Source organism: Phragmites australis, chromosome 3 (genome assembly GCF_958298935.1).
Source record: "Phragmites australis chromosome 3, lpPhrAust1.1, whole genome shotgun sequence".
In the NCBI taxonomy this organism is placed as follows: Eukaryota; Viridiplantae; Streptophyta; class Magnoliopsida; order Poales; family Poaceae; genus Phragmites; species Phragmites australis.
This window is the reverse complement of record NC_084923.1, coordinates 47,390,129-47,402,865: the sequence shown is the minus strand read 5'-3', so window position 1 is coordinate 47,402,865 and position 12,737 is coordinate 47,390,129. Positions and strand designations below refer to the sequence as shown.

Sequence of the window (12,737 nt, the reverse complement as noted above, 5' to 3'; positions counted from 1 at the left end):
GAAAAAAAATGATCATGAATTTTTGAAAGAGATAACTTAACAACACCCAAGGCAAAAACACATGCCCGAATAATATGCCAAACATCAATCTCCACCGAGAAAAGTAAAACTTTTCCATTAGCATAAGATTTGGTATTGCATCTCAATTTCATGAGGCCATATGTTACATCCATTCGTGATCATTGTTGCACTTTTTTTAAGAGTAAAAGTCGGACGTACTTATACACACACATCACATTTCCGTTCTCTACACGTATATCCAACCACATATATGTGTACCATTTTTCTTAAAATTTAATCTTAAAAAATTACAAGCACTTATGTCAAATATAGGAGTCGAACTCGGATGGACAAATTTTACCCTGACAGCTCAGTTCGCGATCATTGTTGCACTTGGGAGGAGGTTATGACACAATGACACTCATGTTAGTACGTTGAAACCCATTTTTCGCTTTAATTAAACCTATTAATACCAGCCATTTTGATCTGCCGACGTTCCAACAAGTCGCTTTGCATTGCAAACGAGGGCATTTTACTTAAGCCCGCGAAGTGGCCAATTTGGGATTTGGGACCTTAAAAATCTCCAAACCTTTCCCCTCTCTCTTCGTCGCACAGATCCACTCGACAGCCCACCCCATCGATCGAATTCGAAGCCACGCCAAGCCAAACACAGCTACGCGAATCCCGCCGCCCGATCCAGCGCCACCGCCGCAGCCTAGGGTTTGCCTGCCATGCCCTCCTCCACCGCCTCCTGGTCGCGGTACGGCGCTGTCCCCACCTCTACCCCGCCGGCGCCTCTCAAGCAGGAGGATGTGGCTGGGGCGGTGGCGGTGAGGAACGGGGTGGGCGAGGAGGCGGCGGCGTCGTCTTCGTCGGCGACGACGGCGGCGGAGGCCGGGGTCGCCTTCTTCTCCCGCGCGCGGGCGTTCGCGGGGGCCGCGGCGGGGCGGCCGCGGGCTTGGCTGGAGGTGCTCGATCCCACAGCGTTCTCGCGCCCGGACAGCTGCGGCGAGGCCCGCGCGCGGGCGCGGCGGAACCTGGCATACTTCCGCGCCAACTACGCGCTGACCGCACTCGTGCTCGTCTTCGTCGGCCTCGTCTACCGCCCGGTCTCCATGCTCGCCTTCCTGGCGCTCTTCGTGGCCTGGCTGGGGCTCTACTTCGGGCGCGGAGAGGGGGAGCCGCTCTTGTGCCTCGGCCGCGAGGTCGACGACCGCGTCGTGCTGGCCGTGCTCTCGGCGGCCACGGTCCTCGCCGTTGCGCTCACTCACGCGGGGCTCAACCTCCTCGTCTCGCTCGTCGTCGCTGCAGCCGTCATCGGCGTGCACGCTGCGCTCAGGGTGAACTACTACCTCGACGAGAGGGACGCTTTCGATGGCGCCGGCTCCTCCTTCACGGATAGCGGATTCGGCTACACGCTCCCAAGATGAGGGAGCATTCAGCTGATGCTGATGACATTGTTGGTTGGTGTTCTTGAGGGGATTCTTGGTGGCTCTGATCCATCTGTCGGATTTTGTAAGGCGTTCTTGGAAGCTGTAATGTTCTAAATATTTCTTTGGTAAGGTGTCTTTAACCTTTTTGTAGTTTGCATGTTGTGTGTAGCCTCTTGCATCGATTTTTGGGAGATTTTTTATTTGTTTGTAGTATTGTGTTTGTTTGAGCGAAAATTTTGAGGTGATTGCTATGATTTAAATCTGTTTTCAAGAAAGAAAAAAAATTGCAATGCTTTCCTGGAGATGAAGGGTGCAGTGCAGGCAAGTGTAATTCATCCATCCATCTAAATTGGGAATAAAGCTTCTGACCGCTAAATGCAATGCTGTTTTATGCATGAAATTCACATCAGGAGATTATTTGAAGAACTTAGCTATGAAGGGGAACTATGATCAAGTGGCAAGTCACCTTAAAGTGCTTTTCCGCCACCCGTATGTTCATCAAAGGTAGATGGCCACATTTTTCTTTGCAATTTGAGAAAGAGACAGCAGTAGATCCTGATGTTGCTCGCTCATCCTTGCTTGTAGATGCCCGGAAAGGTTATTCATATTTCACCTTAAATAGTTCATGTCACCATATTACTGAAGTTACAGTGCACAAAAGATTATACCCCCAATGACAATGACTTAAGTTACAGTGCACAAAAGATTATACCCCCAATGACAATGACTTAAGTTACTGTCCACAAAAGATTATACCCCCAATGACTTGAATGACCGTTCACAAAAGATTATACCCCCCATGACTTAAGTTACTGTCCACAGAAGATTATACTCCGAATGCTATGATTTTGTTTCTATGCCACCAGAATCCTCTTGGTGTTAACTACTTACTCCTCCCTTGGTTAGATGTACAAAAAGCCATCCACGTAACCAGGCTACCAGCGTACCAGCCCAGTCAGAATCGAGTTCAGAGTTTGTTTGCTCACAAAATGCAGGAGTTCCAATAACTAATCACGTGCACTTGGACCAACCAAAAAGTTGGACGGCGACCAAGGCAAGCTGCTCAACGCCTCGCGTCGATGGCTTCCTTGAGCTTCCTCCCGAGCGCGTAGGCAAGCGGAGGTGGCACGGCGTTCCCGATCTGCCTGTGCTTGCACTGGATGTTGCCCGCGAAACGGTAGCTGTCAGGGAAGCCCTGCATGGTCCAGAAACATGTGGATACCATTAGATGGTTCAGAGATAAGGAAATTAGCAACATATTTTGTGCATTGTGCTTAAAGCTGCATAGAAGCTCTGGTTCTGGTTACATAATTCAGTCACTACCAAAGCAATTAAGCAGCCAAAAACTACTGAAGATTGCTTCGTTTAGGTTATTGATGTAAGACTACTTGTTAACGAACCAATGAATCTTTACTATGCATGCGAAGGTGGTTACCTGAGATCGGGCACATTCACGGACAGTGATGATCCTGTCTTGTTCAGGGTGGAAGCACATGCCGACCTTGCCCATTGGCTGGGGATCGGTCACGGAGGTGGGGAAGTTGCCCTCCCAGTCCAGCCTGCCGTATAGGCCTTTCCACTGATTGTGCCTTTTGGCTGTGTTGGGCAAGCACCAAGGTATCAGGTCCACCATTTGCCCGGTTGACAGTTTCACCTGTACTCGCACCATGAAAAGAGAGAATTATTCCGTTGGCATGGTTACCTAGAAGATGGAAAACAGCAGGTAGAGTGAATGCAAATCTTACCTTCTCTTCTGGCAGGTCATGCCAGTCACAGCCAGGTCTCTTTGGGATGTGCTTGCACCTTATGAGATTAAGCTCGTTCATCTCCTTGGATATGTGATCGTTTAGCAAAACTGAGTTGCCTCTAATCTTCTTCTGGAACCATGACACAGGCTCGCTTCCGTACTGCGCCATATAAAGGAGTAAATTCAGCTGATACTACAAAATCAAGGACATCGACAGAAGAAACAGGAGTGATGTTGGTGTGGCACTTACCTGTATTGTTGGTTTGCTGGCGCCATTTTCCACGGGTGGAAGATCCCCAACTGTATCTCTAACTGTTATTGACCGGAAGGGTGCCCCTGTGGCAGTGCTCTTGACAGCTGCGTAGTATTTGCCACCAGGGAGATTTATCTTCAGCTCAGGGCTAGCGAAGACGTGCATCGGTTCAGGCCACTCAGGAAGGGCCTCTCCAGGTGCAGCAGCCCAGATGAATGCCCTTTTCCTGGACTGTGCGACACCGTAAGCCCCTGCCTCTAGAATTCCGAATCGAACCTAAGAATATGTAAAGAAAAAGGTTAGAACATTCAGCGTTTGAAGGAAACGCTAGAACGCAAGAACTACAAGTAGAGAAGTAACAAGAACGCCAAGCACCTGGTATCCCATCTCCAGGAGTGATGCCAGTGTTAGTCTGAAGGTCTGGCCTTTGTTGAACGAAACAAAGTTCCTGACGTTTTCCAAGAGAAAGAATCTGGGCCGGAAATATTCTGCGAAAGACAGGAATGCTAGGATCATCTCACATTGAACTTTGCTCCATGGACTTTGATTGAATCTGTTCATTCCAGAAAATCCCTAAGAAAAGGATGCACAGAAAGTCACGCAATTGGTTTAGAAGGTTGAACAAGCGTAAAATATTTCCTAGTCAGTGGAAAAACAACAGACCTGACATGGAGGTCCACCATTGATGAAGTCTACTTCACCAGGCACAGGCAGATTCTTAATCTTCTCATCAGAAAGTTTAGCTGCTTGCTCAGCAGCCTCAGAAGTAGAGATGCAATCATCAGCATCACCACACTTATCCATTATTGCCCTGCATGACAGTACTCACAAATGAGTTGGAGATACATGATACACTATTAAGCATACCCAAAAGAAAGAAGTGACCGTACTTCAAAATCACATTGCAGTTCTCCACAAATACTGCTGCTTCTGGATTATTTTCACCAAATGCTTCCCCAGCAGGCTTTTCGTATTCAATTGCCCATTTTGTGAGTGACGCTCCTGTGGAATCGAATGATCAGAAAGTATGTTTAACTGTGGAAGTCAAGGTGTTCCCATCAACCAACATCAACATCTACGTGAGAAATACATACTGGCTTGCTGCAATCCTTCAGATAAACCTCCACAGCCAGCGAAAATGTCAAGGGTTGAAAGACAGTTCTCTTGGTGCCTATCCTTCTGTTTATCTGAACAAGCTAGGCCATCGTGACAAATTTGCTTTCCTTTATTCTTTTTTAAAGCAGAAGGTGCCCTCCTTATCAGTGACATGAGTTCAACATTGGTGGGAAGCTGGTTCAAGATCATGCAAGATAATCTCAGTTAACATTCTATAGAAATTTCTCAAGGAAAAATTCTAAACAACAGAAATTTCTCAAGGAAAAAAATTCCAAGCAACTGGGAAATGAAAAGGCAGGATTCAGAATATCTGACCTGTTTGAGGGCTCCAGTAACAGGATCATACAAATGTTCACAGTAAAATACATGCTCAACCACCACCGGAAGATCTGAATTTGGAAGGTCGGCCTTCATCCTAACCTCACATTTTCCCTCTGTCATTGCCACTGGCACAGTCATGATATCTTCACTGTAGTATACCTGGATCAAATGACAATAGTAAAGACCAAAGACATCCAAGAGAATGAAAGCGTGAGTGACATGAGTTCATCTATGAACTTTCAAGCAGGAATGATACAGTGATCAGACATAACAAAAAGGCAAACCTCTCTGATATCTGACGAATAGGCTTTTGATGATGATATATCATCGGGCCTGTAAAACCTTCTCACACTTATTTTTGTCGATTCAGGATGTGCTTTCTTAGATCCGGCGGGAACATGGATACTCAATACATGGCATACAACATAAGGCTTTAGGCCCACGTTTCTTCCAGCCTTGTAGGTCTCATGGCCCTCTCCTTGGGAGAAAAATTCAGGCCTAATATACAGAAAGTCATGAACGTTGTATCTGATATTCTTGAAGTCAAAACTAGTCTCTGAAAGTATATTGAATTCACCATCAACTAGTTTTCTTTTCTCACAGGAGCTACAAGCGCCAATTCCAAGGCCAAGCTTATCATGAGGGAGGGAGAAGAAACCACCGTTCTCTGGCAAGTATAAGCTTTTGCAAAAATATTCCACTGGTAGACCCTTCCTCTTCCTCTCCTCTGCCTTCGCCTTTTCAATCCTATTAGCTTCGAAATTCTCCTTTCTGTATTTGTGGCCCCACGGCATCAATTGGACATTGACAGTCACCAATTCTTTGATGTCGCCTAATTCGAACTCTAGACAATCATTAGTCAAGAAAACCTCCCTTTCATTTGCAGCATTGCCAAGAACAGTCTGAGGACCCTTTTGCAGAATCCTTCCATGAAACATTTTTGTACCGTCATGTTTCTCATACATATACTCAATAAAACACATGATGGGTTCTCCTGAATCATCTTCCAATGTGACTGTCCCACCAACAGCAACACTAAGATCTCGAACTGTAACACATTTGTACAGAACTTCTCCGGACACTGTTTTTCCAGCTGTTTGCCCTTCCCATTTAACTTCCTTGCAAGTATTTGATGACTTTCTAGACCGTGCTGATGGTGGGGTCCTCGCAGCTTGTTCCACTTCAACATTAACCTCCTCTTCAGTATCATCTTCATTTTCATCTTGCTCCTCATCAATTTCCTTTTGTTCATTTCCATATCCTTCCTTTGTATCCTCTGGAAAGTGCGTGGCATAATAATCACCCCATATCTTGCTGATCAAACTTGTAGTTGTCGCACGCATAAGCTTCCTTCTTAATATTGGGCCCATTTTTGCACTTGGGTTCAGATTCTCTCCTCTCATCGCTTGAGATTTCTTCTTCATAGCCAATTTCGTGTGCCTTCTTTCTTCCATCTTCAGTACAAGGCCTGTGACAAAGGCACTCCGTCGAATAGACGCATCTGGAAAGTCTGCAAACTGCTGAATTATTATTTGTCCATGCACCACAACATATCTTTCAACAACCGTTGAATTTGATGATATAAATGCAGGGTGCCCACTGTCAAGTTCTGCTACTTTTTTAATGACTTCGGCGAAAGAAAGCTTTGAAGCACGACTTTGTTCCTTTAAAAGAGTGATGATGCTAACAGCCAGCCTTGCTGTTTTCAATACAGGCTCACACCATGGAGCATATTGTTTTGTTGGCTGGCGCAGTTTGTACCTGGAGTAATGGTATTAATAACTATACATAAGTTGGAGAAAGGTTAAATAGAAAGGAACTGCAAGATGCCATGCTTAAAATAAAGCGTCAAATTTAAGGGCAGAGCTGTAATGCATGAGAAGTTATTTTAAACAAAAACTAGCATAGAATTGGTGTACTTAAGCTCAAACTATAATTCCCCTTTGAGGCAATTAATAATACATAATGAAATGGGGCTGCCAGGGTACTTACCAAGCTACATCAGTTCGAATGGTTATGCAGATCATAGGACCACCAAATTCTACAACCCACTCCTTGATTGGGCTCAGATAAATTGGAATTCCTGGATCTTCCTGATAAGATTTACTTGAGGAAGAAGATAACTGTGCTGGTTCAGCGGTGGAACAACAACTACCATCATCTTCTCTCATAAAACCTGATCCAAAGATCACTGTATCATTTTCGGCACCTGATTTCATAGGGACGAGCTCCAAAGGAATGAGTCTGGAATCTGAATTATATAGAGCCCAATTGTTGAGGATTCTCACTGGCATATCATCAGAAAACAAGCCAATGTCGCTATCAAATATGTACTCATCCATTTCTTGACTATATGGTTTATAGTAAGCTGGCAGTGGGTAGTCATTGGCAATCTCAGTTTCACTAATTTTGATGTAGACATTTTTCTGTGAAGTTCCACGTTTCCCTCTCTGCTTCATCATCTTCCACTCTTCCTCTTCCTGCAACAGTCTTGCTAATTTCTCATCATCGTCCTCATTTACTCCCTTACACTGCTCATCCTTTATCTTCAGAGTTCCACTTGAGGTCATAACTGAAAACATGTTGAATTCTACTCTAGATTTACTTTCGTCTCTTAGTGAAACAAGAACAGGGAGTGTGGCCAATATATCATCATTGCTGCCTGCTGTGTTATCTAATCCAACAAGTTGGTTGTATATGAACTCACCAATGGAAATCACAAAGTCCTTGCTCATTGTTCCACCAGATTTTCTGTTTGAATTAATGGAACGGACAACACTAGCAAGCAATTCTTCCAGGCCAAGCTGAGGATTTCCACCAACTGATTTAGCTATTTTTCTATAAACTTCAACACAGACACGAGCCTTCTCACTGAAGTGGTCAAAATAAGACCTGTAACTGCTTGCTGGCTTCACACATTTATAATCAGCTATTTCTGTTGAGACCCAAATTACTGCAGTCCCTTCATTGTGGCCAGAAATTGCCCAGTCCTCAATTCGCCCAAATCCTAAACAGCGTATACCCTTTTCTCTATCCTTTTCCAGATCATCATTCAAGGGCATGACAAGAGCTGTTATGAAAATACCATCAACTTCAGACATTTCAAAGGGTTGCAGATTACCATCTGCATCATGCAAGGTGAAATCAATGAGTTTTCTGCATGGTCGCCGATCTTCAGGTTCTGTTTTTGTCAACCTAACAGCATCTATTTCTTCCTCTTCCACCCGACTTTCCTTGATTGTGACAACTAAATCTTTTTCAGATAAGTCCAATTCCTTCTCTTTGAGGTTAGAACAGGCAGCTGCTCTCTTTGGTCTCTTGCGCGCAACAGGCTCATCAGCTATGCCATTGCTCTCTTTTGTAGCAATGTCATGTTCAGTTACCATTTCTTCATTCTCAGTGGATTCATCTTCCCTCTTATGCGGTTTTGCTCTGCGCTTCTTTGTTCCTGAAAACCAAAAGAATAATGCACACATTAACATAACTGAATGCAAAGGTAGGCAACAGATGAAACACATATGTCCATAGAAACACAAAAAAGAAGTTTGATAAACAGAACCACTATTTCATCCTAGTAAGTAGTGACGGTCAAGTATATCGATGCAGTAAGTAAAGCTCAAATCCAGCTTGTTGAATTCATGTGTTACATATAATCAAATCTAGGTAAGCCTGGCTTATGAGCTTGAGTACTCAGGCTGCCATTCCCAGATAGTTTAAACTTAAGTTTCTGGCAAGATGATGATAAGTGGATGAAATTGGGAAAGACAGGAACTGAGATGTATCTACTATACTAGTTTGGTTGCAGATTGCTAAATCACTAACAAAAAACTTATAAGACAAAAGTTGGACAATACTACAATAGCATAGCTGAATTTGGAAAGGAACGGTTTAAAAGTTTTTTCCCTGTTTGCCAGTTGTGGAACAGCAGTATTGATATTGCCTATTGGATGTTTGCTCGTGTAGCAGAGGTGAAGTTCTTCAGTGAGGCTTTTAGCGATTCATATTAAGACTCCATATGAGAGTGCAGTGACTAACCGTTGGGTGACACTAAGTGAAACTCCTCTATGAATCACAACAGCGAATTTTTACAAGGCACTGTAAATATTCTCCATAGCTACCTGATCCTACAAGCAGAACAGTGTAATTTCAAATAGGTATAGATGAATGCCACAAGGTTGCTCCTAGCATGTTCAGAAATAAGGATGGTACTAATCCTAACGTAATTATTAAACAACCTGGTACCCACGAGGCCTCATGAACATGTTAATCTCAGTGTACCTACCTACAGTTAATTTTGCATTTTGATGCTTAAAAAAAGATTGACCTTCTAGTGCTCACTCTAACACACCCATATACCAGCAAAGACTATTCATGTTTATGGTAGCTTTCCTCACCTACAAAAAGCAAAAGGATGCTGGCTAAGATTAGACTACAAAACCTAAGGCAAAATATTACTGTGGAAAAAAGAAGCCATTGGTTATATTTGCTGTATTAGTAGGTCACCGAAATGTGGGCGCATAAGGCGATGTTGTTGAAAATACATAAACAAATGCAAAAGGAATACCATGACTAAGGCAACGCACACTTTGCCTCATTGGCATTGACATGAGCGCACACTTTGGCAGGGTATGATAGAGGAAGGAGGCGGCATGAAAGGTATCAAGGAAGACGGTGGCGATAGGGAAGTAGCGGCAACAAGGACAGAGGAAGAGGTTGAGTTGGGCACACAGATTTGGGAGCGGTTTCATGTTGACCTAAATGCAATATTGCGATGAGCAATTTGAGGAGAATTTGTGTTAAGGAGTAATGGTTTTTTTCCTCTTTGATTAAAGAATAAACTGAATCCAAAACTTCCCTAATTCATTCGACACATATTAGAGCCGTATTGGTATCAAATATGTATCGCAATACAGGCATGATATAAACTGAAGTTTGGTGTAACCTAGCATTCATAAATCGGCCTTTAACAGTCTTTAGTGAAAACTAGGAAAAATATACAAGATGCCATATGCATAAAACAATGAACAGTGGAACTCTATTCATAAAGAGAGAAGTGCTATATTGCGGAAAACCACATCTTTTTGCATTAAAATATGCACATAGCTACTAGAGGGAGGGGGTAGTTGCAAGACATTTAGAAACAAGACCTGTGGCAACAGCAGAACATGGATTCTTCGCCATTACACCTCTGAAAAGTTTATAATAAAGCAAACATGTCAACTAACATTTCCAAAATAAATGTAAGAATCAAGCAGCAAACTAAAAGAGTTTAGCGATTAAATCAGGAAACAAACATAATAGGGAAAAAAGGTAATGACGATGCTACTTCGGTGCATATTTTGTTGTTTGAAAACCCTACCGGACTGTAAGCTTTGCCGGACAACTAAAACAGATTGACTAGCACGAGAGATTCATGAGTAAAAGCAAATGCATCATATATATACAACATATCATGTACTCCATTCAGAAACATATGATATTTTAGAATTTGGCAGGTCAAACTTCCTCAACTTTGACTATTAATATATTGATAACTACTTAGATTCATTAAATGAAAATAATACAATTAGATTTGTTAAGAGAAGCCCTTTCCAAATATCAAATTTTTTATACTTTACTAACGTATTATGATGCAAATTTGTAGTGAAAGATGCTTATTGGAAACTGTGTCTTGTCCCAAAACATCATATATTCTTGAACTGAGGAAGCACCCTGTGCTGCAATGAAATAATTTGTAAGTATGCCTTTTAATTCAACCATGTTAAAATGCTCCAATAAGAAAACACATTGTCACCACGTAACAGCTAAACTACACTGAAGTATACACCCGCTCATCCCTTAAATATGTTACCATAAAAGAGGCAATTTGTGAGGATTAGATCATTCATTAAACATAAGTACCATAGTCACATCAACAAAAGACCGACAAATAATTCATTTTCTAGTCCTGCACTGTGTATATCTGATTGCAATTTCAAATGGCAGCTTTGATGTGTTTGTATTTCTACTTCCTAGACATTAGGCCTGACTAACTAGGCAGGAACATTAAACCACACAAGAAGGTGGCTACAACATTAGGCATGACTCACTCAGACTACAGAATTGACTAGTTCTACTTTTGCAGACTCAGCAGGAGCATTGCTATAAGCCATCTTATTCTCATGACTAGAGCAGACAAATCCGCCAAGGAACAATGAAGCGGCAGAAACAATCACATAACTGATTCAAATTATGCCACCTGGGAAACGCAACCGCTAACTGAGTATGATTAACAACTCCACCAGACCAAAAGAAGCAAGCAAGGGCAACTCTTCACTGTTTCCACAAAATAATTCACAGACACCAAAGTACCCGGAGCAATTCAGTAACTACTTCATCTTTTTTTAACAAAATTCAGCAACTACATCATCAAACTACAAAGGTTGTTCGACCGAAGTGCAGCAATAATCACCTGAAAAATGAGATACCAGTATACAAATCGTAGGGACAGTATTACCAGCACGATCAGCAGATTCCGGCAGCGCAGGTCACCGTTTCATCACCGACTCCGCAATCCCTGCATAGCAAAACCATCAAGTAGACTGTCAAACTTGCATCGTCATCAGAAGCCAACACAACAAGAGAAATAACCCTTCGCGCAAAATCACTAAGTAAGCAGGCGATAAAGAGCGCAACCGAACAGAACGATCAAAACGAGAAGACGAAGCAAATGGATGGCACAGCCGAGGCAGTCTACGCACGCGACTCCGCAACAGCAGCAGCCAGCGAAACGAATCCCTACTTCCTGCCCCTCTCACCCGTCAGACGAGATGCCACAATGTGAAAATCACACCGCGCTCCGCGCCAGAAGCACACCGGGGGGGGGGGGGGGGGGGGGCTGGAGACCACAGATGAACGCTCGCTACGCGACTCGAGCCGCCGGCCTCCGAAAAACGCGGCGAGACCTCGGAGAAGGGCCTCCCGGCGGCAACCCCCGGCACGATCAGCAGAGCCACCCACCCAGCCAGACTACTACACCGTGGAGGCAAAACTGCATCCAAAACCCTCTCCAAAAGTACAAAACGAAGCGAGCGAGCAGTCGAGGCGGCGAGATTACCGAGGAAAGCGAGGAGGAGCGGGCTCTCCGGCGACGAGAGCGGCAGCGTGCGTCGGAGGTGTGGCTCGGCGGGGGCGACGCTGCGTGGAGCGGAGAGGCGAAACGACAAGGAGCGGAGAGTCGAGAATGCGAGGAGGCACTGGGGTTTTGGCCTTTGGGGTTTTTGAGTTTTGGGTGGGGGTGGGGGGACCATTTTGGCGCGCGAGCGCGGAGGACCGAAATTTTCCGCGTCGATTTGGGGAAATTGGGGTTTGGAATCGGGTACTGCCATGCTGGGTTTTGGAGAGGGAGCTTTTTATTATTCCCTTTCCGAATTTTCTCGTCGAGATAATCTGCAAAGTATTGTTTCTTTTTATATCAGTTTTGCTATTTTATTTGTTTTATCTCCTCCAATTTGATTTTATTTGTGGCACAATTCAATGAACCAGTAGATTGCTCTTAGGCTCCAATATAGATGTTTTTAGGCAGTTTTCCTTTTTTGAGAAAAGGGGTATTATATTAAAAAGATAGCACAGTAGCAATAATTTCAGATCATAGTCTCCTTCCTCATATCTGGTTGTTTCCGCCGTCGATGAACGCCGGAATTGAAACCAAATAATCCTACATAATCAACAGGGACACCAATGTACCTTGCCAGTTCGTTTCCACAACCAAGTCGTGGGCATAATAAAAATGGCAAAATTGTTCCATGCCATTACAATGTCTCTGGTTTGAAACATACCACTTGAGTATGTATTATGCATGTATCATAAAAATGTCTGGGTCTTCCTT

The 12,737-nt window shown here is 43.7% G+C and overlaps 2 protein-coding genes across 2 annotated transcripts; one reads left to right on the top strand and one right to left on the bottom strand.

The window, feature by feature from the left end:
* Window positions 1–487: 487 nt before the first annotated feature.
* LOC133913537 (PRA1 family protein E-like) lies at window positions 488–1,735 on the top strand. The gene has a single exon (XM_062356713.1). The coding sequence runs from the start codon at window positions 732–734 to the stop codon at window positions 1,428–1,430; it is 699 nt and encodes a 232-aa protein (XP_062212697.1). The 5' UTR covers window positions 488–731; the 3' UTR covers window positions 1,431–1,735.
* A 291-nt stretch (window positions 1,736–2,026) lies between these two features.
* Window positions 2,027–10,059, bottom strand: LOC133913536 (DNA (cytosine-5)-methyltransferase 1A-like). The gene is made up of 12 exons (XM_062356712.1): window positions 10,018–10,059; window positions 6,863–8,318; window positions 5,155–6,631; window positions 4,865–5,029; window positions 4,528–4,723; window positions 4,324–4,435; window positions 4,097–4,244; window positions 3,809–4,006; window positions 3,431–3,709; window positions 3,179–3,340; window positions 2,869–3,087; window positions 2,027–2,628 (listed from the first exon to the last, which is right to left on the bottom strand). Exons 1-12 carry the CDS (start codon window positions 10,049–10,051, stop codon window positions 2,497–2,499), a joined length of 4,578 nt encoding a protein of 1,525 aa, XP_062212696.1. The 5' UTR covers window positions 10,052–10,059; the 3' UTR covers window positions 2,027–2,496.
* Window positions 10,060–12,737: the final 2,678 nt, after the last annotated feature.

What these genes read in the sequence shown, in the direction of transcription:
- LOC133913537 (XM_062356713.1), top strand. Translation starts at nt 732, where the DNA reads ATGCCCTCCTCCACCGCCTCCTGGTCGCGGTACGGCGCTGTCCCCACC.
- LOC133913536 (XM_062356712.1), bottom strand. Translation starts at nt 10,051, where the DNA reads ATGGCGAAGAATCCATGTTCTGCTGTTGCCACAG. An exon ending in ATGTTCTGCTGTTGCCACAG is followed by an intron (nt 8,319 to 10,017) that starts GTCTTGTTTCTA and finishes TTTGGTTTTCAG; the next exon opens with GAACAAAGAAGCGCAGAGCA. An exon ending in ATGACCTGCCAGAAGAGAAG is followed by an intron (nt 3,088 to 3,178) that starts GTAAGATTTGCA and finishes GTGCGAGTACAG; the next exon opens with GTGAAACTGTCAACCGGGCA.